Here is a 25,668-nt window from a genome sequence, read left to right on the forward strand (position 1 = left end):
TCATTGACCTGACTTAGGCTAACACATAGGGACCTCGGCCCAGACCTGAGCCTCCCTGCACCAGCAAACAGAAGATGCTTTCTACTTATTCACATTTTATAGACCAATGAATGACAAGTAAAAATCAGTTCATTCAACCTTGAAGATACTTTCAAAGGTGACTCCCATCTGTACTTGGACAACACACAGAACTTGCAGCCAACCAAACCCGCTGTCTCCGGCATTTTCAAACATATAGAGGGTGAGAAGTTACCTTCCTTGTGTATTTATTTTCACCACTAGTAACAAAGCCAAACGGAGCTCCAAAACCCATGAAACATACATGAGAATGCCTTGCAAATGAATTTCTCTATCAGGTGTCTCTCATTAGTAGTCATGAAGCTTTCCCCAATTGAGGTGAGGGCTGGAAACTGGTGTTGAGTCCCTGAGCAATACAAGATGGGACACACAGAGGTCATGCCTGGAAACTTACAGACAGCCTTGCTCTCCTCACCATATTGAATGGCCAGAATGTTCTTTTTTATTTTTTTATTTTTTTATTTTATTTATTTATTTTTTTGAGACGGAGTCTCCCTCTGTTGCCCAGGCTGGAGTGCAGTGGTGCAATCTCAGCTCACTGCAACCTCCGCCTCCCTGGTTCAAGCGATTCTCCTGCCTCAGCCTCCCAAGTAGCTGGGACTATAGGCATGTGCCACTACACCTGGCTAATTTTTGTATTTCTATTAGAGACAGGGTTTCTTTCCTTTTTTTTTTTTCTTTTTCTTAAGACAGAGTCTCGCACTTTCGCCCAGGCTGGAGTGCAGTGGCACAATCTCGGCTCACTGCAAGCTCCGCCTCCCGGGTTCATGCCATTCTCTTGCCTCAGCCTCCTGAGTAGCTGGGACCATAGGCGCCCACCACCATGCCCAGTTAAATTTTTGTATTTTTAGTAGAGATGAGGTTTCACCATGTTAGCCAGGATGGTCTCGATCTCCTGACCTCGTGATCCACCCGCCTCGGCCTCCCAAAGTGCTGGGATTACAGGCGTGAGCCACTGCACCCAGCCAGAACGGGGTTTCACCATGTTGGCCAGGCTGGTCTCAAACTCCTGGACTCAAGTGATCCACCTGCCTCAGCCTTCCAAAGTGCTGGGATAACAGGCGTGAGCCACCATGCCTGGACCCAAGAATAGTTTTCTAATGGAAAACACAAAACTTCCCTCAGGTGAGCAGCTAGATAAGCAGGAGGAAGCTTAAAAACACTTAAAGCAGTTAAATTCACGCTGGAATATCACCATAGTCTCTTGAAGAGCCAATGCTATTATCTGGTATTTGGTTTAAAACCTTTAAAAATGACCTAACTTGGTATACATAAGTTGAGTTACAACAACCATAGATTGATTTAAAATATCTTGTCTATTTTCCATAGGAATTTTTAAGTGGAGGTAGGACACTGCCAAACAGTAATACTGTCGTCCCATTAAGAAGCTGAAATGGGGCCAGGCATAGTGGCTCAGGCCTATAATCTCAGCACTTTTGGAGGCCAAGGCAAGAGGATCACCCGAGCTTAGGAGTTCAAGACCAGCATGGCCAACGTGGTGAAACCCCATCTCTACTAAAAATACAAAAACTAGCTGGGCTTGGTGGTGGGTGCCTGTAATCCCAGCTACTTCGGAGGTCGAGGCAGGAGAATCGCTCGAACCCGGGAGGCAGAGGTTGCAGTGAACTGAGATCGCATGACTGCACTCCAGCCTGGGCGACAGAGTGAGACTTGGTCTAAAACACACACACACACACACACACACACACACACACACACACACACACACACACACAAAACAAAGCTGAAATGGTCTAACTGCAGAGTGTAAAATTAGGCTGTTCATTAAAAAGAGAGTAAGCTAAATTTAATAATAGTCTTCAAAGAGAGAAAAACAACATGAGATACGATAAGAACAAATGGTGCCTACTTTCAATAATTACAAAACAATGCCAAATATGTGTACATACAGTACATAACCTGGTCCAGTGCTCACAAGAGGGCCTCCATTAACATTTAAAGAATGAAGTGACGCACACAGCAGGGGTTCTGATAGAAAAATATCAATGCATGGCTTTAGTTTTCTATTTCCTTATTTGTTAATTGCCATCATCCCAATAATGAACAAAATTAGCAGATTCTGCCAGTGTTTAAAATTCTGTCACTAATTGAATGAGTCATTAAGTTGGATGCCAGCCATTGCACATTTGGTGGACTATAAAGGCACTGAAGCTATTAAAGTGTTATTAGGTTAGCCCGATAAGTAAAAAGTTATACTTCAGCCTTATTTTTCAAGGGTAATTCTGAAAAATAATTTTAATAAACTAAGAAACCTAAGAAGAACAGTACCTTTTAGGTAAATTAAACACTGGTTTGAGTATGGCTTGGGGACATCAGATATGTAATAAGCATGCAGCCATTTCTGCCCCTGTAACCAAGGAAGATGTTGCTGATCAATGAGCACTTGGAAATGGCTTCCAAGCCATTCCAGCACAGGACTCAAAATAGACTTTATAAATCTATCAGAGCTGGCGCTTGAGCTCAAAACTTCCTTTCCATCTGTGTTATAGATGTTTTAAACTATAAGCACCACTTCCCCTCCTACTAACTGTTGCCAGACACTGCCAGTTCAGAGGGTGGAATCCACCAATAGGCATTTCAAGCCCTTTGAAATTAAATGAAATCACAAGAGTTGTTTGCCTACTGATACATACACACACTGAGTGAGAAACAAACTTGAATCCATGTCTTGCAAAGACCTAAATCATCTGGCAGATCTAGCCAGTCTACCTCCTTGTCAGACTTGAAAATATGGTACTGGGAGAGCTTTCTATAAAACTTCACTCAAGTGTTTGTTTTGCAATCAGACAACAGTTAGCAAGGCATGACTGCATGAGGTTTTCCAGGAATGTGCCACAAAATGTCCCCCATTTGCTCTCTATGTTGGCATGTGGTCACACATGTTTAGGTTTCTAATCTCCTTTTCCATTAAAGTCTGTAGAAGAAGGTCTGTATCCAGGGAAGAGGTGACGGGATAGAAAAGGAGACCATTAATAAGTGTCTCCCTTGTACCAACACTACAATAGAACACTCTGCAGTTCAGGGTGCCACTATTTGAGCCACAGTGTGACAGGAGGTCCTCTACATTTCATTTCAGGTCAGCTCTGCCAGTGTTTGGGATTTTCATTTGTTTTGGAAGGACAAATCCTTCTCCTTGTGACACAACTTACGGGAATAAATCCTTTAAATTGGCTGCAAGCAAAATAACTGGATCCTTTGGTTAAGAAGAATAATTTTTCTTTTACTTTCACAATAATAACATCTGAAGGTATGGTTTCTTGAGCACTGGGGCTCCAATAGGTGAGCTGACTATTTCAGTGCTACACAGGTAGGAATCATCTAAGCCAAGATTCCAATCTAAACCTATTCACTTCTGCATATTTCACCTCACCTAACCTAAATCTAAAGAGAACACAGCACAGTACATCCTGAGGATAGCTGCAGCTCCACTCAACGCACGAAGGTTTTTAAAGCACGAGAGCGTAAGGTCAGAATGACCTTGCTGAGATATATGAAGAGCCCCAACAGCCACGCGAGTGTAAAGCCATGCTCAGAAATCATCTTGAAACACAGGATCTCAGAGCTGAAAGAGATCGTTAAAAAAAAAAAAATCACTGACAACTTCCTATAAGTTGTCTTATCTAGAAGAGACAGAACAATCAGAGAGAAGAGAAGTTACATGTCAAGATCAAACAGGGAGTCAGGGCCAGACACGGGCTCAATCCCGACTTCTTAACTCCAGTTCTATTCTCTTTTGGTTTCATTTCAGTGGCCCAGCTAAGTGAGCCAGTAAGGGACAATAGTGGGTTCTCCAGCAACTCTGTTCATTTGAAGGTGTACTGCTTCCCTGAAAGAAATGGGGACATCTTGGTGAGTCTCCAGGGGTTACTGGTGACAGATGGGAATTACCATGAGGTCACGTGGATGTCCTTAAGGAGGCTAATGAACCTGTCCACCAAAGGCATGCACAGCGGGCCCAGGATGTTGTCCCAGTTGGGCTGCATGTACTCGGAGGCTCGTCTCTGGGCATCACTCTCGCAGCAAAAATAATCAGCGCACGGTGTCACGATGTATGGGATGAAATAATAATTTCCACTGGATGCCTGGAAAAAAGAAACAAAGATGTGCCAGAAAGTAACTTATGTGGAAGTGTAGGCTCTGGGCAGGTGGCGCCTGGTGGGACAGGCATGGAGAAAATACTTGAGGATGAAAACAATTCGTTCAATACGACTATGGATCTATTAGGCACAAAACAGGAAACCGCTCGATTTCAAAAGCTCTACCACATAGATATATGACAAAAATTTGGTTTCAAATACTGAACTGATCTGTATGTATCTCTGAACTTCACTGGCAGAAATTTTAGGGTTTTAAATCTCAGAAATCACATTGTTTCATTATATGTGCCCAAAACCAGAGGGAACATGAACCTCCTGGTAAGCAAGGATTGCAACATGGCATATTGTTTTTTCTTTCAGCATAGATGAAAAAGGCATATTATTTGATCATTTAACTATAGGTGAGCTATTATAAACTTTGTGGAATAAAAATTGTTTTGTAGGAAGCATATATGAATATAATGAGTCTCAGATCTCTTCTGCTTTTTGAGACAGGGTCTTGCTCTGTCACCCAGACTGGAGTGCAGTGGCGCGAACATGGCTCACTGCAGCCTCAACCTCCCAGGCTCAAACAACCCTCCCACCTCAGCCTCCCTAGTAGATGGGACTACAGGTGCGTGCCACCATGCTCAGCTAATATTTCTATTATTTTGTAGAGACTGGGGTTTTGCCATGTTGCCCAGGCTGGTCTCAAACTTCAGGGCTCAAACAATCCGCCCACCTCAACCTCCCAAAGCGCTGGGACTACAGGCTTGAGCCACCATATCTGGTCTAAATTTCGTATTTTTACATGTCCTGAAATCATCATCTTATTTTGTTATTTTCCAACCATTAAGAAATGTAAGAACCATTCTTAGCTCCCAGGACATACAGAAACAGGTGACAAGTCAATGTTGTCTTAGACAAAGCTTCTGATATTCTATTATCCCTGAAAATAGGGTTGGTTTTCTGAGAATACTTACATCCTGCTGCAAAGCAGCAGCTGGAGACCATCCTTGTGGGTACCAGCTATTGGTATTAAGCCTGTCAAAACACAAATACTGGCCAGGCGCGGTGGCTCACGCCTGTAATCCCAGCCCTTTGGAAGGCAGAGGCGAGTCGATTATTTGAGGTCAGGAGTTTGAGACCAGCCTGGCCAACATGGTGAAACCCCATCTCTACTTAAAAAAAAAAAAAAAAAAAAATTAACCGGGTGTGGTAGCACATGCCTGTAGTCCCAGCTACTCAGGAGGCTGAGGCAGGAGAATCACTTGAACCCAGGAGGCGGAGGTTGCATTGAGCCTAGATCGCACCACTGCCCTCCAGCCTGGGCGACAGAGCGAGACTACATCAAAAACAAAACAAAACAAAACCAAAACCCACAAATACCAGTGTTGTAAGTAGAAAGGGTAAAAATTCAGGTGGGTAGGTGTGTAGGGGTGTGTGTGTGTGTGTTTGTGTGTGTGTGTGTGTGAGATAAGTGGCGTAGCAGGCTCCTGTCTACTTCTTCTCTACTTCTTCACAACCACTAGGAATTGCCTACCCCACAGGAACAAAGATTCTCTGCTCCCTGTGGCACTTTTTTCTTTTTTTGAGACAAGGTCTTGCTCTGTCACCCAGGCTGCAATGCGGTGGCACAATCACAGCTCACTGCAGTCTCAAACTCCTGGGCTCAAGCGATCCTCCTGCCTTGGCCTCCCAAAGGGTTGGGATTACAGGTGTGAGTCCCTGCACCTGGCCTTGTAATACTTTCAAGTTCTTAGAGACTCAAATCACTCAGCATTAAGGTTTTGGTAAGTGAGAGGTAAATTTCTCCCTCATCCATGCCAAGAAAGCCATGTTCCTAGACTAAATTAAATGCCATTTACATATTCAAAAGTTAAACTTTCTTTCTTCCACCATGATATGATTAGGCTTTGTGTCCCTACCCAAGTCTCATCTTGAATTGTAATACCCGTAATCCCCATGTGTCAAGGTAGAGACCAGGTGGAGGTAACTGGATCATCAGGGGCGGTTTCTCCCATGCTGTTCTCCTGATAGTGAGTGAGTTCTCATGAAACCCGATGGTTTTATAAGGGGCTCTTCCCCCTTCGCTAGGCACTTCTCCTTCCTGCCGCCTTGTGAAGAAGGTATCTTGCCCACGGCTCCCCCTTCCACCATGACTGTAAGTTTCCTGAGGCCTCCCCAGCCATGCTGAACTGTGAGTGAATTAAACCTGTTTCCTTTACAAATTACCCAGTCTTGGACAGTTCTTTATAGCAGTATGAAAATGGACTAATACACACCTGAAATTGGTTGACCCTATGGTCAAAGACTTCCTAGTTCAGACAGAGGGAGAAAAGGACTGTGTAGATCAGTGAGGTCTAGAAGGAAAAATACCTTTGAAGAAACATCGTTTGTTATTTTCAAAAAGTTAAAGTTGGACTGGAAGTGTAAGGAGCTTCCCAGATCCTATCCCCAGAAAGACAACCATAACTGATGAAAATTCTTTTTAAACAGCCATTTAAAGCAAGCTTGTCCAACCGCGGCCCATGGACCACATATGGCCCAGGATGGCTTTGAATGTGGCCCAACACAAATTTGTAAACTTTCTTAAAACATTATGAGATTTACACACAAACTTTTTTTTTAATAGCTCATCAGCTATTGTTAGTGTATTTTACACGTGGCCCAAACAATTCTTCTTCCTCCAGTGAGGCCCAGCAAAGCCAAAAGACTGAACACCCCTGATTTAAAGTCTCTATAAGTTGTCCTGAGGGCATGTAGCAAATGGAAAAACATTTTATTCAAGAAAATCTAAATCTTGGTAGTAAGATTCTGCAGCATTTGGGCCATAAACTGCTCCCCTGCCCCCATACCCAGCCCAGACTGACTGAAGTTCTACTCTAAGTAGGTGTGGCCAAGACAAAAGGGCTCCCTCTTGTCCCTGGTCCAGAGTCACTGTTTCTCCTTAGAAGACCAGGCCACCAACATTCTTATCCCTCGCAGCCTGATATTGTAGAAGCTCTATTCCAGGCAAGTGTGGTCAAGATGACCAGGGCTCCCTTGCTCTACCCAGCCTACACCTGTAGGGTAGAAGCTCTACCCTAGGCAAAACAGGCCGAGACTGGGCGCAGTGGCTCACACCTGTAATCCCAGCACTTTGGGAGGCCGAGGTGGATGGATCACAAGGTCAGGAGTTAGAGAACAGCCTGCCCAACATGGTGAAACCCCCTCTCTACTAAAAATACAAAAATTAGCCAGGTGTGGTGGCAAGCGCCTGTAATCCCAGCTACTTGGGAGGCTGAGGCAGGAGAATTGCTTAAATCCGGGAGGCAGAGGTTGCAGTGAACCCTACGTGGGAGGTTGAGGCAGGAGAATTGCTTAAACCCGGGAGGCAGAGGTTGCAGTGAACCAAGATCGTACCACTGCACTCCAACATGGGCAACAGAGCAAGACTCCGTCTCAAAACAAAACAAAAACAAAGAAACAAACAAAAAACAGGCCAAGAATGCTGAAACTTGATTGTCCCTGCCCCAGCTCCCTCACAGAATGAAGGTTCTATGCCAAGAGAGGCAAGCTGAGAAGACTAGAGGCTGTTCCCCTTAGCCAGCACCCCACTCACAGAGCAGAGTGTCACCCCAAAAGAAACAGACTGCTGTTTCCACTGCCATCTCCACAGCAGTGGTACAGAGCTCTGACCAGGGGAAAGGCAGGCTGTAAGAACTGCAGCTCTTCACAAGGAGAGTGACTTCATGCAGAATGTGCCATGGGGAAGTTCAAGCTCATGAGTGCTGTACAAAACATTATGGAGATTTTGGTGGCTGGCAATTAAGAGAAGGCTGGTAACTCTGTGATAGGAATATGTAAAGGGTAGACCAGCTAGAAGTTTAACAGAGAGAAATGGGAAAGAGACAGCTAGGAGGAACCTTCCTGAGGTCAGAGCAAGTCTTAGGGATTAGATTTAAGGACTATTCCTGCAAAACTTTAATTGTATCAAACTGTGGAACAATTATGCCTCAAGGTATTGTCAAAAGCAATAGAACAATCAGCTAAGGAGGGAGACTAACAACTCAGTGTAATACCAGTTGTGTAAGACCAATACAGAAGATTAGTCAGAAACTTAACAGGGAGATCAGGGAAACAGACAGTCAAAGAGAGCCTAGTTGCAACTACTGTCATTCCTGGATGAGGATACAAGAGTCAGAATAACTGTGCGCATGCCCAAGAGTGTGCCCTTTAAGAAGTGACATCATATGAATTTTAAAGTAGTTTTTTCCAATTCTGTGAAGAAAGTCATTGGTAGCTTGATATGGATGGCATTGAATCTATAAATTACCTTGGGCAGTATGGCCATTTTCACGATATTGATTCTTCCTACCCATGAGCATGGAATGTTCTTCCATTTGTTTGTATCCTCTTTTATTTCATTGAGCAGTGGTTTGTAGATCTCCTTGAAGAGGTCTTTCACATCCCTTGTAAGTTGGATTCCTAGGTATTCTATTCTCTTTGAAGAAATTGTGAATGGGAGTTCACTCATGATTTGGCTCTCTGTCTGTTATTGGTGTATAAGAATGCTTGTGATTTTTGCACAATGATTTTGTATCCTGAGACTTTGCTGAAGTTGCTTATCAGCTTAAGGAGATTTTGGGCTGAGATGATTGGGTTTTGTAGATATACAATCATGTCATCTGCAAACAGGGATAATTTGACTTCCTCTTTTCCTAATTGAATGCCCTAAGCCAAAAGAACAAAGCTGGAGGCATCACGCTACCTGACTTCAAACTATATTACAAGGCTACGGTAACCAAAACAGCATGGTACTGGTACCAAAACAGAGATATAGACCAATGGAACAGAACAGAGCCCTCAGAAATAATGCCGCATAGCTACAACTATCTGATCTTTGACAAACCTGACAAAAACAAGCAATGGGGAAAGGATTCCCTATTTAATAAATGGTGCTGGGAAAACTGGCTAGCCATATGGAGAAAGCTGAAACTGGATCCCTTCCTTACACCTTATACAAAAATTAATTCAAGATGGATTAAAGACTTACATGTTAGACCTAAAACCATAAAAACCCTAGAAGAAAACCTAGGCAATACCATTCAGGACATAGGCATGGGCAAGGACTTCGTGTCTAAAACACCAAAAGCAATGGCAACAAAAGCCAAAATTGACAAGTGGGATCTAATTAAACTAAAGAGCTTCTGCATGCAAAAGAAACTACCATCAGAGTGAACAGGCAACCTACAGAATGGGAGAAAATTTTTGCAATCTACTCATCTGACAAAGGGCTAATATCCAGAATCTACAATAAACTCCAACAAATTTACAAGAAAAAAAAAAAACCCCATCAACAAGTGGGCGAAGGATATGAACAGACACTTCTCAAAAGAAGACATTTATGCAGCCAAAGATCACATGAAAAAATGCTCATCATCACTGGCCATCAGAGAAATGCAAATCAAAACCACAATGAGATACCATCTCACACCAGTTAGAATGGCAATCATTAAAAAGTCAGGAAACAACAGGTGCTGGAGAGGATGTGGAGAAATAGGAACACTTTTACACTGTTGGTGGGACTATAAACTAGTTCAACCATTGTGGAAGTCAGTGTGGCGATTCCTCAGGGATCTAGAACTAGAAATACCATTTGACCCAGCCATCCCATTACTGGGTATATACCTAAAGGATTATAAACCATGCTGCTATAAAGACACATGCACATGTATGTTTATTGTGCCACTATTCACAATAGCAAAGACTTGGAACCAAGCCAAATGTCCAACAACGATAGACTGGATTAAGAAAATGTGGCACATATACACCATGGAATACTATGCAGCCATAAAAAAGGATGAGTTCATGTCCTTTGTAGGGACATGAATGAAGCTGGAAACCATCATTCTCAGCAAATTATCACAAGGACAAAAAACCAAACACCACATGTTCTCACTCATAGGTGGGAAATGAACAATGAGAACACATGGACACAGGAAGGGGAACATCACACACCGGGGAATGTTGTGGGGTTGGGGGAGCAGGGAGGGATAGCATTAGGTGATATACCTAATGCTAAATTACAAGTTAATAGGTGCAGCACACCAACATGGCACATGTATACATATGTAACAAACCTGCACGTTGTGCACATGTACCCTAAAACTTAAATTAAAAAAAAAAAAAGAAGTGACATCAGAGGCTGCCCATTGCAGAAAAATAGACTTCACTGAACTAGTCAAGTCATGAAACAAATAAACAAGTAAACAACAAAAACAACATGCCCCGGAGGCAGAAGGGAGAAAGATCAGTAACTGGAGTTTCTACAATATATTATCTGAAATGTCCAGTTGTCAACAAAAAATACAAAACATGCAAATACAGGACAGTGTGATCCACATATGGGAAAAACACTAGGCAATGCTAACTGCCTTTGAAAGGACCCAGATATTAAATGTAGCAGACAATGACTTGAAAGCAGATATTACAAATACGTTCAAAGAACTAAGGGAAACCATACTTAAAGAATTAAAGGAAGGTATAACAGTATCTCAAACACAGAAGATAAAGAAAAATTACCAAAAAAAAAGGGTGGGGGGTAGGAATTCTGAAGTTGAAAAGTACAACAGCCAAAATGAAAAATTCACTCAAGAGGCTCAACAGGCAATTTGAGTGGCAGAAGAAATATTCAGCAAACTTGAAGATAGAAAAATAGAGGTATGCAATCTGAAGAACAAGAGAGAAAAAGAAAAAATGAACAAAGTCTTAAAGGAACACGGGACAGCATTAAGTGCACCAACATATGTGACACCTAATAGGAGTCCCAGAAGAAGAGGAGAGAAAGGAGCAGAAAAATACTCAAAGAAATAATTGCTGAAAATTTCCCAAATATGATTTTTTTTTTTTTTTTTGAGATGGAGTTTCACTCTTGTTGCCCAGGTTGGAGTGCAATGGCACGATCTTGGATCACCACAACCTCCGTCTACCAGGTTAAAGTAATTCTCCTGCCTCAGCCTCCTGTGTAGCTGGGATTAAGGCATGTACCACCACACCAGCTAATTTTGTATTTTTAGTAGAGACAGGGTTTCTCCATGTTGGTCAGGCTGGTCTTGAACTCCCAACCTCAGGTGATCCACCCACCTCAGTCTCCCAAAGTGCTGGGATTACAGGCGCGAGCCACCGTGCCCGGCCCCAGATATCATTTTTTAAAAAATTAAATCTACATATCCAAGAAACCAAATGAACTCCAAGTGGGATAAAGGCAAAGAGGTCCACACCCAGATATGTCAGTTAACTTTGAAAGATAAAGAGTGAAAATCCAGAAAGCAGCAAGAGGAAAATGTTTTGTCATATACAAGAGAATTCCAGTAAGATTAATGTCTGACTTTTCATTAGAAACAACGAAGGGCACGGGATGACATATTCAAAGTGCTGAAAGAAAAAAAAAGTCAACCAAGAATTTTATATCCACTAAAACTATCTTTCAAAAATGAAGATGAAATATGAACATTTTCAGATAAACAAAAGATGAGATAATGCTAGCAGACCCATCTTATAAAAATACTAAAGGGGCCGGGCGCGGTGGCTCACGCCTGTAATCCCAGCACTTTGGGAGGCCGAGGTGGGTGGATCACGAGGCCAGGAGATTGAGACCATCCTGGCTAACACAGTGAAACCCCATCTCTACTAAAAAAATACAAAACATTAGCCGGGCGTAGTGGCGGGCTCCTGTAGTCCCAGCTACTCCGGAGGCTGAGGCAGAAGAATGGCATGAACCTGGGAGGTGGAGCTTGCAGTGAGCCGAGATCGCGCCACAGCACTCCAGCCTGGGCCATAGAGCGAGACTCTGTCTCAAAAAAAAAAATAATAATAATAATAATAAAGGAATTTCTTCAGGCTGAAAGCAAATGACACCAGACAGTAATTTGAATTCACGTGATAAAAAACAAAGAATACCAGTAAAGGTAGTTATGCATGCAATTATAAAAGATAGTATAATTGCAAATTTCCTCTTTTCTTCTCTTAACTGGTTTAAAAAGCAGTTGCAGAAAATGATGTTTATAATCATGTGTTGCGGCTTATACAGAAATGTAATACATTTGAAAATAACAGCAAAAGGATATTGGTAGGAACAAGGTTATATTGGAATAAGGAAATGACACCAAATGGTAACTTGAATCCACAGGAACAAATGAAAAGTATCAGAAATGGTAAATAAAAAGGTTAATATAACTCACTCTCTCCCCCTACCTACATTCTCTTTTATTCTGTTTCTTTAAAAGACATAATACAAAAATACTTATTACAATTAAATAACCCTGAGCTTCTGTAACAGATAGGTAAATTGAAGATACAAGAATCTAACCTATTTGTAAAGAATTGTTATATGTCTTACAACTGTCTCCAAAACAAACATTTCTGCTGAAATCTTGACGTTATTCCTTTAGCAAACCTAGTCCTCCCAAATGTTACAAGAGTAAACTTTGCCCCAGAGTTCTGATCAAATCCTAAATAATGAGGTGTGAAAAACTGGATTTTGACAAACATGGTAAATGCCATCACAAGTTCTTTGGTGAAAAAGAAATACTGTTCAAGAAGGCAGAGCACTAGCAGCAGAAACTGATGAAGTCTACCCCCCAGTCAGCAGAGGATCTGATCCACGGAGCAAACGTTTAGCCATAGTTAGAGAAAAATAAGGAGAAAGAAAAGAAATGCATGAACTCTGAAACCAGTTGAGTGAGTTTAATGAACAGGACTGAGGAGACAGCAGGAATCCGGAGACTTGGGAAGGTAAAAATACTTCCTTTGAGAAAGTCTTCCAGAAAGTTTAAGAAATTTGGCAGAAATTGGGACTAACAACTACATTTTAAAAAGGAATTAATAGACTTCCAAGTGAAAGCACAAGCTCTTAAGTACAGTACTTTTGTTCTTACAAAGAGGAAGAATAGACCTAAACATCTTCAAGTGATGGAACACATTCAGACTCTGGTTGGTCAAGAGACCAGAAATTAAAAATGAAAACAATGATTACCATAACACATGTTCAATAGCAAACTAGGATCAGCTATTTGTAGTTGTTACATTTATAAGTGGAAACATCTCAAGAATCCAGCTCATTAAAACAAATTTAACAAAGGCAGTTTAGTTTCCTACATAAAGAGGTATTTGAACCAGTATGCTAACCACATTAATATGTAAAGTCCTATTCTAAACACTCTCCAAATATTTCCAAAACGGTGATTCTGATATAGTAAGCGAAGTCAGAGGCCCAAGGAAAAGCCACTTGTCTCTGACAGCGTGGGGATAGGAAGCGGAGGAATTTTTCCTCTAAAGGTTTTAGTTCCTGACCTAGCAATTGGCATTTCCAGAACTACTAGCAACTACAAATATCATCACCGTGAAAAGACTGTCCTATGTCATCACTCAGATTAAATAATAGGTGCTTTTAATAAGGACTCATTACAAAAGCTTAATTATATAGTCTTAAGTGCCATAATTTTAAATGCCTGCCTAATACACCATCTGGTAAATATATATAGGATACTTAACCATTCTTCTATTCCTAACTTTGTTTGTTTTGAAATTTCCTTACTGTAAGTGTCACTGAGATGAACATCTTTGCATATGGCATCTTTGTACTGTGATCTTTTCCTAAGGATATCTTCCCAGGAGTAAAATTACTAGAACAAATTTAAGGTTCTTAATATATGTTGACTAAACTGCTGTCATAAAGGATGGAGCAATTTACACTCCCACCCACAGTGTATAAGGGCATGCTAATTTATTTGTCCTCTCAGCTGAACTGGATAGTATTGTTTTTCACATTTGTGAAGTGTGGTGAACAAGAAATACTTTATCAATATAGAAACAAAGTATCATCTCAACTCAAGCATAGCAATGTAGTAAAGAATTCAGAGGGCCAAGGATTGAATTCCAGCTCCATCCCATCCTAAATGGATGACCCTGAAAAATGTACTCATCTATCTAAACCTCAGTTTTCTCATCTTTAAGAGGGAGATGATAATAGTGTCAGCCTCATTAGATGATAGAGGCTTAATCATGGCCATTTTTTTTTGCACAAATATTCTCTATGTGCAATAGTTCTAGAAGGGACTAGGAGTTCTAAACCTGAGATCCAGTCATTCTTGGAGGTGGGCGGGGGGGGGTCTGTGAACTTGAAAGAGAAAAAAATTACATCATTGCCATCATTTGCCCTCAACTGAAACATAACATTTCCCTCACTTAGGGAATGTAGGTAACATACCCTAGTAGTAGACTTGAGACTTTGTTGGTAACAGGAGTCACAGACTTTTTCATATCACATTACAGTTCCTGCGGAGATCTCAAAATAACTTTTATGCCCATCACTACTCCAAATATTATGACGGTTTTTAATATCTGCTGTTTGATCTCATTATTTAAGACATTAGTAAAGAAGCACATAATTATATATAACTTTAAAATATTTTGATAACTGTATTTTGATATGAAGGGTCTCCTTTGTAATTCTTTGTATTTAAACACAGTGGTCCCCAACATTTTTGGCACCAGGGACTGGTTTCATGGAAAAAAATTTTTCCACGGACCAGGTGGGCAGGGGCAGGGAGGATGGTTTCAGGATGATTCAAGTGCATTACATTTATTGTGCACTTTATTTCTATTATTATTACATTGTAATATATAATGAAATAATTATACAACTCACTGTGATGTCGAATCAACGGGAGCCCTGAGATTGTTTTCCTACAACTAGACGGTCCCATCTGGGAATGATGGGACACAGTGAGAGATCATCAGGCATGAGTTTCTCATAAGGAGCACACAAACTAGATCCCTCACATGCGTAGTTCACAATAGGGTTTGTGCTCCTATGAGAATCTAATGCCGCTGCTGATCTGACAGGAGGCAGCGTTCAGGCGGTAATGCGAGCAATGGGGGAGCAGCTATAAATACAGATGAAGCTTTGCTCGCTCGCTGCTCACCTCCTGCTGTGCGGCCCGGTCAGTGGCCCAGGGGTTGAGGACCCTTGCTTTAAAACATATTCTGGGAAGGGCCCATAGGCTCCTCCAGACTGGCAAAGGGGTCCCGTGACCCCTAAAAGGCTAAAAACTCCCAATCGTGACTCTTAGATGCTTCACGTAGAACATCCTAACTGCAGGCCTAAAATGTCGGACTTCCTTCAGTGGGCTGCACATATAAAGCTCTCCACGAATAAACAGTGCAAGGCCCATCTGCAAACAGCTTCCTAGATTCTTCAGGACAGCCCAGGAGCAGAGCATGTCAGAGCCTCCACTCAATTGTCCATTGGCTTCAATCATGGCCACTAACTAAGGACACCTAAGATTTGCTCCTCAGCTGGCTCCTCCGCAGCTGGAATATTAAAACAAATGAAGCTAAGCAATACCTGTGGACTATGTACACTAATGGCAAACTACTAAAAAATTCCAAGGTTTAATAAAGTAGCCTTGGGGTTGGCTATATTTTCCTTCTTTTCCGCAGGCACCCCATGCAAGGCATCCAAAGGTCCAAGAAGGCCAAGAAAGATATACAAGCCAAGGTCCCTCATTACACCAGCACTTATTTTTATTTATGGCTCACAGCAGGTGGCAAAGCTGGTCAACAGCAGCACAGGGTTTATAAATTAATTCTTTGCAGCAAATATGATATGTCTGAGTTTGTACCAGCGAACTTCATAATGAGACTTGTGGCTTGGCCTTCCAGAAAACATCTTTTGTAATGATACAAACATTTAATCAGTCAACAAATGGCCAAGTGAGAAGAGGGAAATAAAGTATCTAAGGCAGATGGAAAGCCACTTAACACTACTCAAGATGAACTGATTTCTGAGCACTTTCAGAAGAATGCACATCTCAACTGCTGGCACAATGTGATACTTTGGAGCTTATATCTTTTAACACAAGTGGGTCACAAATACTTAGTGAAAACCGCAACTGAAAAAACACAGAAGATTGTTCCCAGGAAAATTTAGGGAGCAAATGAACAAATACAGGGCAATGGATTTTTTATATTATTTCATGTGACCAGGTATGACAAAGTTAATTTATTGTAGAAGAAAATCCAAGTTGACACAACTCCAAAAAAGATAAGCTTTAGGCTCAACAGATATAATTATTTGTCTAGCCAGCTAGATACATACATATATACATTGTCCAGAAAAATGCAGTGGTTTTCTTTTTAGATCAATGCAAATAGCATTCTACACTACTCCTTTTCTCTAATTATCTGGTCATAAGAGGAAAAAAATATTCAGAAACTGTATAACAATTTCAACAGGATAATCAGGATACGGTGCCACTTAAAAGTAAACGAAGATATCCCTGCTGGAAACGTGCCATGGAGTGCTAATTAACCTGTTGCGACAGTTGATTTACTTTGTTTACACAACTGAATGGCCATCACAAAGTCACAGGATTATTTCAGAGCTGGCACAAATCTCAAAAGTCACCTCATTAAAATCATCTCATTTAACAGAGGAAGAAACCAAGACCCAGCAGGTTAACCAACTGGCCTACAGATGACCACGGAGCCAGATAATCTCAGGCCCTACCCCTGTCCTCCCAGGATTCTAGTCATTAACTGCCACTTCCGCTTAATTCTGAAATATCCTTAAATAAAGCTGTACAAAGAACTCAACATAAACAGATGAGTGAATGGCGAATTCTATGGTCTGTGAATTATGTCTCGATTTAAAGAAAATAGATGGGTGCCATGGATATGAAAGCCATATCCAGTTGGCAGGTAGAATTAAATATGAATAATTTGGTTCTGACATTGGCCCTGTGAAATCTGACATTACCCCTATGATATTCAAGAGGTGCAGAGAAAAGTTTTATGGTTCACAGACCCAGAGTACTCCAGTTGAAGAGAGGGGGGGAGAGGGGGGAGAGGGGGGGAAGAGAGGGGGGAGAGGGGAGAGGGGGGAGGGGGAGAGAGGGGGAGAGAGGGGGGAGAGAGGGGGAGAGAGGGGGGAGAGAGGGGGAGAGAGGGGGGAGAGAGGGGGAGAGAGGGGGAGAGAGGGGGAGAGAGGGGGAGAGAGGGGGGAGAGGGGGGGAGAGGGGGGGAGAGGGGGGAGAGAGGGGGGAGAGAGGGGGAGAGAGGGGGGAGAGAGGGGGGAGAGAGGGGGGAGAGAGGGGGGAGAGAGGGGGGAGAGAGGGGGAGAGAGGAGGGAGAGAGGGGGAGAGAGGGGGAGAGAGGAGGGAGAGAGGGGGAGAGAGGAGGGAGAGAGGGGGAGAGAGGGGGAGAGAGGGGGAGAGGGGGAGAGAGGGGGAGGGGGGAGAGAGGGGGAGGGGGAGAGGGGGGAGAGAGGGGGAGGGGGAGAGGGGGGAGAGAGGGGGAGGGGGAGAGGGGGGAGAGAGGGGGAGGGGGAGAGGGGGGAGAGAGGGGGAGGGGGAGAGGGGGGAGAGGGGGGAGGGGGAGATGGGGAGAGGGGGAGAGGGGGAGAGGGGGGAGGGGGGGAGGGGGGAGGGGGGAGGGGGGAGGGGGAGAGGGGGAGAGGGGGAGAGGGGGAGAGGGGGGAGAGGGGGGAGAGGGGGGAGAGGGGGGAGAGGGGGAGAGGGGGAGAGGGGGGAGAGGGGGAGAGGGGGAGAGGGGGAGAGGGGGAGAGGGGGAGAGGGGGAGGGGGGGGAGGGGGGAGAGAGGGGAGAGAGGGGAGAGAGGGGGGAGAGAGAGGGGAGAGAGAGGGGAGAGAGGGGAGAGAGGGGGGAGAGAGGGGGGAGAGATGGGGGAGAGAGAGGGGAGAGGGGGAGAGGGGGGAGGGGGGAGAGACAGGGGGAGAGAGGGGGGAAAGAGCGGGGAGGGGAAGGGGGAGAGAGAGAGAGAGGGAAGGAGGGGGAGAGAGAAAGAGGGAGGGAGAGAGAAAGAACCAACTGAGATTTTTACGTAATTCATGTTCTGTGTGTAAAATAAAATTCTCCCTATTATGAGATGTAGCTTTCTTGTTTGAAATTGAGTCTTTGCTAATAAAAGTACTAGAAATCTTTTGAACTCAGAAAATCCAAAGGATACAGAAAAGAGAAAAGAAACTTAATTGTCTTTCTACCAAAGCGTCCCTAAGCAATCCATATCATCTTTGATCATTTTGAGTCCTAAGCCATAGGAAACTGAACACCTGAGAATGGCAAGAGGAAAAAAACAGGAGAAATTGTTACCCTGACCGAGACCTACACATGTTCCTAAGCCAGAGGAGAGACTTCGAGTATTGAAGACACTGTCTCCAATATTGCCAGTGTCTGTTTTTCAAAGAATTTCTAATTTATTTGGATTATAAAGATAACCATTTTAATGGCAACAATGAGTTTCTCTTAAATCTCACTGGCTCTCCAGAAAAAAAAAATCACCTAAACCAGAGGTCAAGAACCAGATTAGTTTTTTAATAACGTGTTTTTTAATAAGGTGTGTGTTTTTTTTTTTAATAATGTGATCTTAGCTTGGAAATTTAACTCTGCTTTTTAAAAAAACAACTGTGAACTCTGGCTTTAGGACATGACAAATGAAAATAAAGTCCAATGTACTTTTAACAATTCTTTCTGCAAGTGTTGGGTAGAACACCTTGTTTTCTCCCAGTAATTCTCCTGGGGGACAGAGAAGGTGCTTGTCTCCATGGTGCCTCTCTAGCAAGGCTATGCACAGCTTTCAGGTAATTTACCCACCAATTCAGTGGAAAAAAATTATAGCAGTACCTCTAAGCCTTGGAAATGTATTTCTTAGTCTTGGGGTATATATGACACACATACATACACACATTTCTCAAATGAAATAATTATAATGTGGTGGATACGCAGGTATACTACCCAGAACCCCCCAACCCAACCTCAAGGAAGGATGTGTTGCCCCAGTTGCTGGGAGCTCGTTAGGAAGCAGCCCCTTACTGTTAGTCCCTTCTGAACTGTGTCAGTTCCAGAGAGTATCTCATCCAAGCTACATTCCTAGTGATGAAGGACAAATGGAGGAACATAGAGACCTGGCCATTTCATCCCAACCCAAGACAACTCAGAAAGGCCATTTCAGCTCCAGACCTCCCTCCCAATGTGGTCAGCCAAAGCTGTCATTGAGCCTGCATCTCAGCTGCATGTCTCCCTCTGGCCAGTCCCGCTTCATTTACTCCCCTTCCCCAGCAGCCATCCCAAAGGCATCCCTTAATAAACCACCTGTACCCTAAACTCAGCCTCAGAGTCTGAGTCTAGAGGAAATCAACCTACAAAATAAGCTGTAAGTATAAAGGTATGATTATCCTTGCTAAGGAAAATTAAAACAAATGAAGCTACGCAATGCCTATGGACTATGTACACTAGTGGCAAAGTACTAGGAAGTTCCAAGGTTAAACAGATAAAGTAGCCTTGGGGTTGGCTGTATTTTCACTCTTTTACTTTCATAAAGACAGCCTTGATCTGTCACCATATAAACATGTTTTCTCTAAAGTGATAAACTGCAGAAAGTGCCTATCTCTGTCATCTCCAAAGCAGTATAAAATAGTGTAAGAATTAAAATGGATGAAAATACAGGAAAAACCAGAAGCCATTTGTATAGAACTCTGACCAAAAAGTCAATTACATTTTCAACTCAATCAAATACTGAAATATGAAGTGAAATGTAGTGTTGAAGATTTTTGTGACAGGTGTTTTTTTAAAGTCAACCCTGAAAAAGAAATTAAGAAAACAATTCCATTCGCAAGAGTATCCAAAAGAATAAAATACACAGGAGTAAGTGTAACCAAGAAAGTGAAAGACCTGTACATGGAAAACTACAAAATATTGCTGAAATAAATTAAAGAAGACCTAAATAAATGGAAAGACATCCCACATTCACAGATTAGTAGACTTAAAACTATTAAGATGTCAATACCAGCCAAGCAATCTACAGATACAATGCAATCCTTATCAATATTCAATGGCTTTTTTTTTCTCCAGAAATGGAAAAGCTGATCCTCAAATTCATATGGAACTTTGAGAGGCCCCAAATGGCCAAAACAATGTTGAAAAAGAACAAAGTTAGAGGATTCGCACTGCCAAATTTCAAAAATTACTACAAAGCTATAGTAATCAAAATACTGCAGACTGCAGTGAGCTGTGATTGTACTACTGCACCACAGCTGCGGTGACAGAGTAAGACCCTGTCTCAAAACAAAACAAAAAACAAAAATAAATTTTTTAAAAAGGGCCGGGTGCGGGCCAGGCACGGTGGCTTGTGCCTGTAATTCCAGCACTTTTGGAGGCCAAGGCAGGTGGATCACCTGAGGTCAGGAGTTCGAGATCAGCCTGGCCAACACTGCAAAACCCGGTCTCTACTTAAAAAAAAAAAAAAAAAAAATTAGCCGTGCGTGGTAGCGGGCACCTGTGATCCCAGCTACTCAGGAGGCTGAGGCAGGAGAATTGCTTGAACCCGGGAGGCAGAGGTTGCAGTGAGCGGAGATCACGCCATTGCACTCCAGCCTGGGCTGGAGTGAAACTCTGTCCCAAAAAAAAAAAAAAAAAAAAAAAAGGGCTGGGTATGGTGGCTCATGCCTGTAATCTCAGCACTTTGGGAGGCTGAGGTGGGCAGACTGCTCGAGCCCAGGAGTTTGAGACCAGCCTGGGCAACATGGCAAAACCCCACCTCTACAAAAAATTAAAAAATTAGCTGGGCGTGGTGGTGCGCACCTATAATTCCAGGCACTCGGGAGGTTGAGGTGGAAGGAGTACCTGAGCCAGGGGAAGTCAAGGCTGTAATGAGCCATGATTGCACCACTGTACTCCAGCCTGGGTGACAGAGCGAGAACTTGTCTCAAAAAAAAAAAAAAAAAAAAAAAAAAAGTTTTAAACCAGTGTGGTATTAGCATAAGAGTAGACACATATGTCAATGGAGTATAATTGAGAGTCCAAAAATAAACCCTTACGTATACAGTCAATTGATTTTGACGAGGGTGGAAAGATGATTCAAAGATGACAAGATAGTTTTTTTTTTTTTCTAAGAAACAGTGCTGGGACAACTAGGGATCCAAATGAGAAAGAATGAAGTTGGACATCTACCTCACAGCAGACAAAAAAATTAACTCAAAATGGATCAGAGACCTAAATGTAAGAGCTAAAACTATAAAACTTCTAAAAGAAAACATAGGAGTCATACTTCATGACCTTGGTTTGGGCTAAGAGTTCACAGATATACCAAAAGCACGAGCCATAAAAGAAATAATTGATAAAACCTCTAATAAGGGCCTTGCTTCCAAAATGTATAGAGAACTCTTACACAGCTTCGTAATAAGAACACAGCCCAATTTTAAACGGGCAAAAGATTTGAACAGACATTTCACCAAAGAAGACTATGAATGACTAATCAGCACATGAAAAGATGCTCAACATTATTAACCACTAGGGAAATGCAAACTAAAACTACACTCAGGTATCAGTTCATACTCACTAGAATGGCTATAATAAAAAGACAGATGATATCAAGTATTGGCAAGGATGTGAAGATACTGGACCTCTCACTGCTGGTGGAAATGTAAAATGGTACAGCCACTTTGGAATTGTTTTGACAGTTTCTTAAGAAATTAAAGGTATATTTACCAGCCAGGCACGGTGGCTCACACCTGTAATCCCAGCACTTTGGGAGGCTGAGGCAGGTGGATCACTTGAGGTCAGGAGTTCGAGATCAGCCTGTCCAATATGATGAAATCGCATCTCTACTAAAAATACAAAAAAAAAATTAGCCAGGCGTGGTGGTGGGCGCCTATAATCCCAGCTACTCAGGAGGCTGAGGCAGGAGAATCACTTGAACCCGGGAGACAGAAGTTGCCGTGAGCCGAAATCGCGCCATTGCACTCCAGCCTGGGCGACAGAGTGAGATTCCAGCTCAAAAAAAAAAAGCCTATATTTACCATATGACTTGGCAATTCCATTCCTAGGTATGTATCCAAGAGGAATAAAAACATGTGCCCACACAAAGATTTGCACTCGAATATTCACAGTGGTATTATTCATAATAGCCAGAAAGTAGAAACGATCCAAAAATCCATCTACTAGGGAATGGATAAAATGTGGAATATCTATACAGTAGAATACCATTCAGTAATAAAAAGGAAAGAACTACTGATCCATGCATCCATGATCCTAGTGCATTAAGGATGATCTTCGAAAACATCATCCTAAGTGATAGAAGCCAGATGCAAAAGATCACATATTGTATGGTTCCTTTCACATGAGAAGTCTTGAAAAGGCAAGTCTATAAGACAAAAAGCAGATTAGTTCTTGCCTGGGGCTGGGTGTGGGAAGAGAGATTGTCTGCAAATAAGCATTTTGGGGTCAGGGAAATGCTCTAAAACTAGACTGCAGTACACAACCCACAACTGGCTGCACAATTATGTCATTTATTAAAAATCATTGAATTGTGTGTGCTTAAACTAGGTACATTTTGTGGTATGTAAATTATACCTACATAAAGCATTTCAAAAAAACAAAACAAAACCAGAACACAAGAATATGAGCATCATCTGAAAAAGAGGTGAACACAAAAGGTGATACCATGTTTCCAAAGAGCAAAGAAACCCAGAAGAGCTGCAGGTGGTCCACCCTGAAGTCTGGAGTTTGGCTTCCTGGCCTCGGCATCCCTGCAAAGCAACTGCTCCTAGAAATGGAGACAAATGGCCAGGCAACGTGACCTGTAATCCCAGCACTTTGGGAGGCCAACGCAGGTGGATCATCTGAGGCCAGGAGTTTGAGACCAGCCTGGCCAACATGGTGAAACCCTGTCTCTACTAAAAAAAAAAAATACAAAAATTAGCCGGTCATGGTGGCACATGCCTGTATTCCCAGGTACTCGGGAGGCTGAGGCAGGAGAATCACTCAAACCTGGGAGGCAGAGGTTGCAGTAAGCCAAGATCATGCCACTGCACTCCAGCCTGGGCTACAGGGTGAGTTGCAGTGAGCCAAGATCATGCCACTGCACTCCAGCCTGGGCTACAGGGCAAGACTCCATTTCAAAAAAAAAAAAAAAAAAAGAAATGGAGATAAATGTGCCCACTTTGCTGCCACATAAAGCTGAATTCAATACATCATCAAGCACAATTTTATTTTTGTTATTATTATTTTATTATTTTTAATTTTTCCATCTCCCTTTCTGGGTAAAAGTACAATTTTAGAAATATCAAATGACTCCTTGAAAAGAGATCTCAAAGCATCTTGGTTTTCACATATTCATAAATCATTTCAAACATCTGGCTACATGTTCAGGGTGTGGCATCTAATTCGTACCCCTTATTTATAAGACTTCACTGTTCACTAACTATGAGTGTGTGTGTGTGTGTTAATCAAAATCTTTCCAAAATGATCACAAACCCACAATTCCATCAGATTCTCTCTTGGAATCTCTGGGGTCGTATGATCCAGGTGTCTGATTCCAGGGTCACCCCAATCCACATGGAGGGGACAATTGAGCAAATTCTCCTTAGAAGCCACCCAAGTTACTTTGACATTCTATTTTAATGTTTAATCACCATTAGTTGCAAGATGTCCATTCTGCTGATCCAAACCATTTTTCTGTTTACCCTACTTCCATCCCATCTGGAGTGGAAAAAGTAAACGTCTCTTTACTTTCAGAAAGAGGATAGCATTTGAAGATGACTACTAATGGTACCCCTCAAGGCTTAGTTCCCTTTAGCTTTTCCTCTTAGTGCAATTTTCCACTCATCACATCACCTGGGATCCTTTTAGTCTTCTGAGTGCTCTAAATTTTCACATCTTGCCAAGCATGACAACCAATACTGGGCACCAAATTCTAACATAATGCCAAATATAGCAAAGAGATTAGCTGCCAAATCCTTTAGAGCAGGGGTCCCCAACCCCCGGGGCCATGGACCAGTACCGGTCAGTGGCCTGTTAGGAACCAGGCCACATAGCAGGAGGTGAGTGGTGGGTGAGCAAGCATTATTGTCTGAACTCCACCTCCTGTCAGATCATTGGTGACATTAGATTCTTACAGGAGTGCAAACCCTATTGTGAACTGCACATGTGAGGGATCTAGGCTGCGTGCTCCTTACGAGAATCTAATGCCTGATAATCTGAGGTCAAGCAGTTTCATCCTGAAACCATCCCCCACCTCTGGTCTGTGGAAAAATTGTCTTCCATGAAACCAGTCCCTGGTGATGAAAAGGTTGGGGATCGCTGCTTTAGAGTAAGTTTATTCCTAAAAAGCAAACAGATACCTAGGAAGAATAGTGCCGAGGTATACTTGGAATTACTAAGAATGTTAAGGAATTCCTGGATGTTTTGGAAGAGGGAGAACGCACCAGGAGAGAGGTATGTAGTGGAATTGTAACAGCGTGACACCAAGTCTCCGGGACGAGAGACTATTTCTGAGTACTGATGCATCCAACAGTGAGGAATGGAGAAAGAAAACGAGTTGTCTTCCTTGCTCCTTGCCTCAACGTAACTCTTGCTGTTTTAAGGAATCAGCATTTCATAGCCATTTCTTGCATTAAATCCAGGTCACATCTTTTTGCTTGTTTAACAAATATGGAACTACAGATGTTGAGGGCTAGAAGGTATCAATGAGCAAAACAGCACAGTTCAACATTTCTCATTTTATTGCTGAGGATCCTGAGGCCTAGGCAGGGGTGGAACAACTGACTGCCCAGTGTTACTTAGAGACAGGGCTGCGGCTACAACTGCACCTCCTGGGCCTCAGGCCCAATCTCCTTCGACTTCTTCCCCATTTCTCCACAAATTAGGTAATTTTAAAAATCAAGGCTGGGTGAGGTGGCTCACGCCTGTAATCTCAGCACTTTAGGAGGCCAAGGCAGGCAGATCACTTGAGGTCAGGAGTTCGAGACCAGCCTGGCCAACATTGGGAAACCATGTCTCTACTAAAAGTACAAAAATTAGCCAGGCGTGGTGGTAGGCGCCTATAATCCCAGCTACTCAGGAGGCTGAGACAGGAGAATCACTTGAACCCTGGAGGCAAAGGTTGCAGTGAGCCAAGATCACACCACTGCACTTCAGCCTGGCTGACAGTGCGAGACTCTGTCTCAAAGAAAAAAAAAAAAAAAAAAAAAAAAGTCAAGCTCTAGGAAGAACAGGAAAGACTCTTACAAGTGGACAACATCAGCATGTAAATGGGACCAAAAAAAGTCACACCTGATCCCATTTCTTTTCCAAAAGGAATCTAAAACCACGAGATGCCTTATCTTACAGGCCTGCTTGTAAAATTCATGCTCCAATAGTAATCACGTGCACTATACCACGTGCTCTGTTTCTGAAACTTGTCTCAGGTGGGGAGCTCTGTCAGGGTCCTGGGGAAGCCTGGGCCCCCAAGCTGCAGGTTGGGGACTTCTGCAGAGGGTGCCCAGGGGAAAGCTTTGCCTCCTGGGCCCTTTTCTCCCTCCCCTAGGAACTCCAACTGGAATAGGAAGGGAGTCTGTAGGCCTGTTCCTTCTAGAAGAGCTAGCAGGAAGGAGACTAAGGCTGTAAGGCGGGGGACCAAGGGCCTGTCCTGAGTCTAGGTCACGGTTTCTTAA

At 42.8% G+C, this 25,668-nt stretch overlaps 1 protein-coding gene across 1 annotated transcript in view; it reads right to left on the reverse strand.

The window, feature by feature from the left end:
• Nucleotides 1-25,668, reverse strand: part of MAP3K15 (mitogen-activated protein kinase kinase kinase 15) — a 155,403-nt gene that overhangs the window by 98,629 nt on the left and 31,106 nt on the right. The window contains exon 4 of the mRNA XM_034950280.3: nt 3,988-4,181. Within this exon, the coding sequence (XP_034806171.1) occupies nt 3,988-4,181 (194 nt within the window). The remainder of the gene's footprint in view (nt 1-3,987; nt 4,182-25,668) is intronic.

The sequence above is a fragment of the Pan paniscus genome, chromosome X (genome assembly GCF_029289425.2).
Source record: "Pan paniscus chromosome X, NHGRI_mPanPan1-v2.0_pri, whole genome shotgun sequence".
Lineage (NCBI taxonomy): Eukaryota > Metazoa > Chordata > Mammalia > Primates > Hominidae > Pan > Pan paniscus.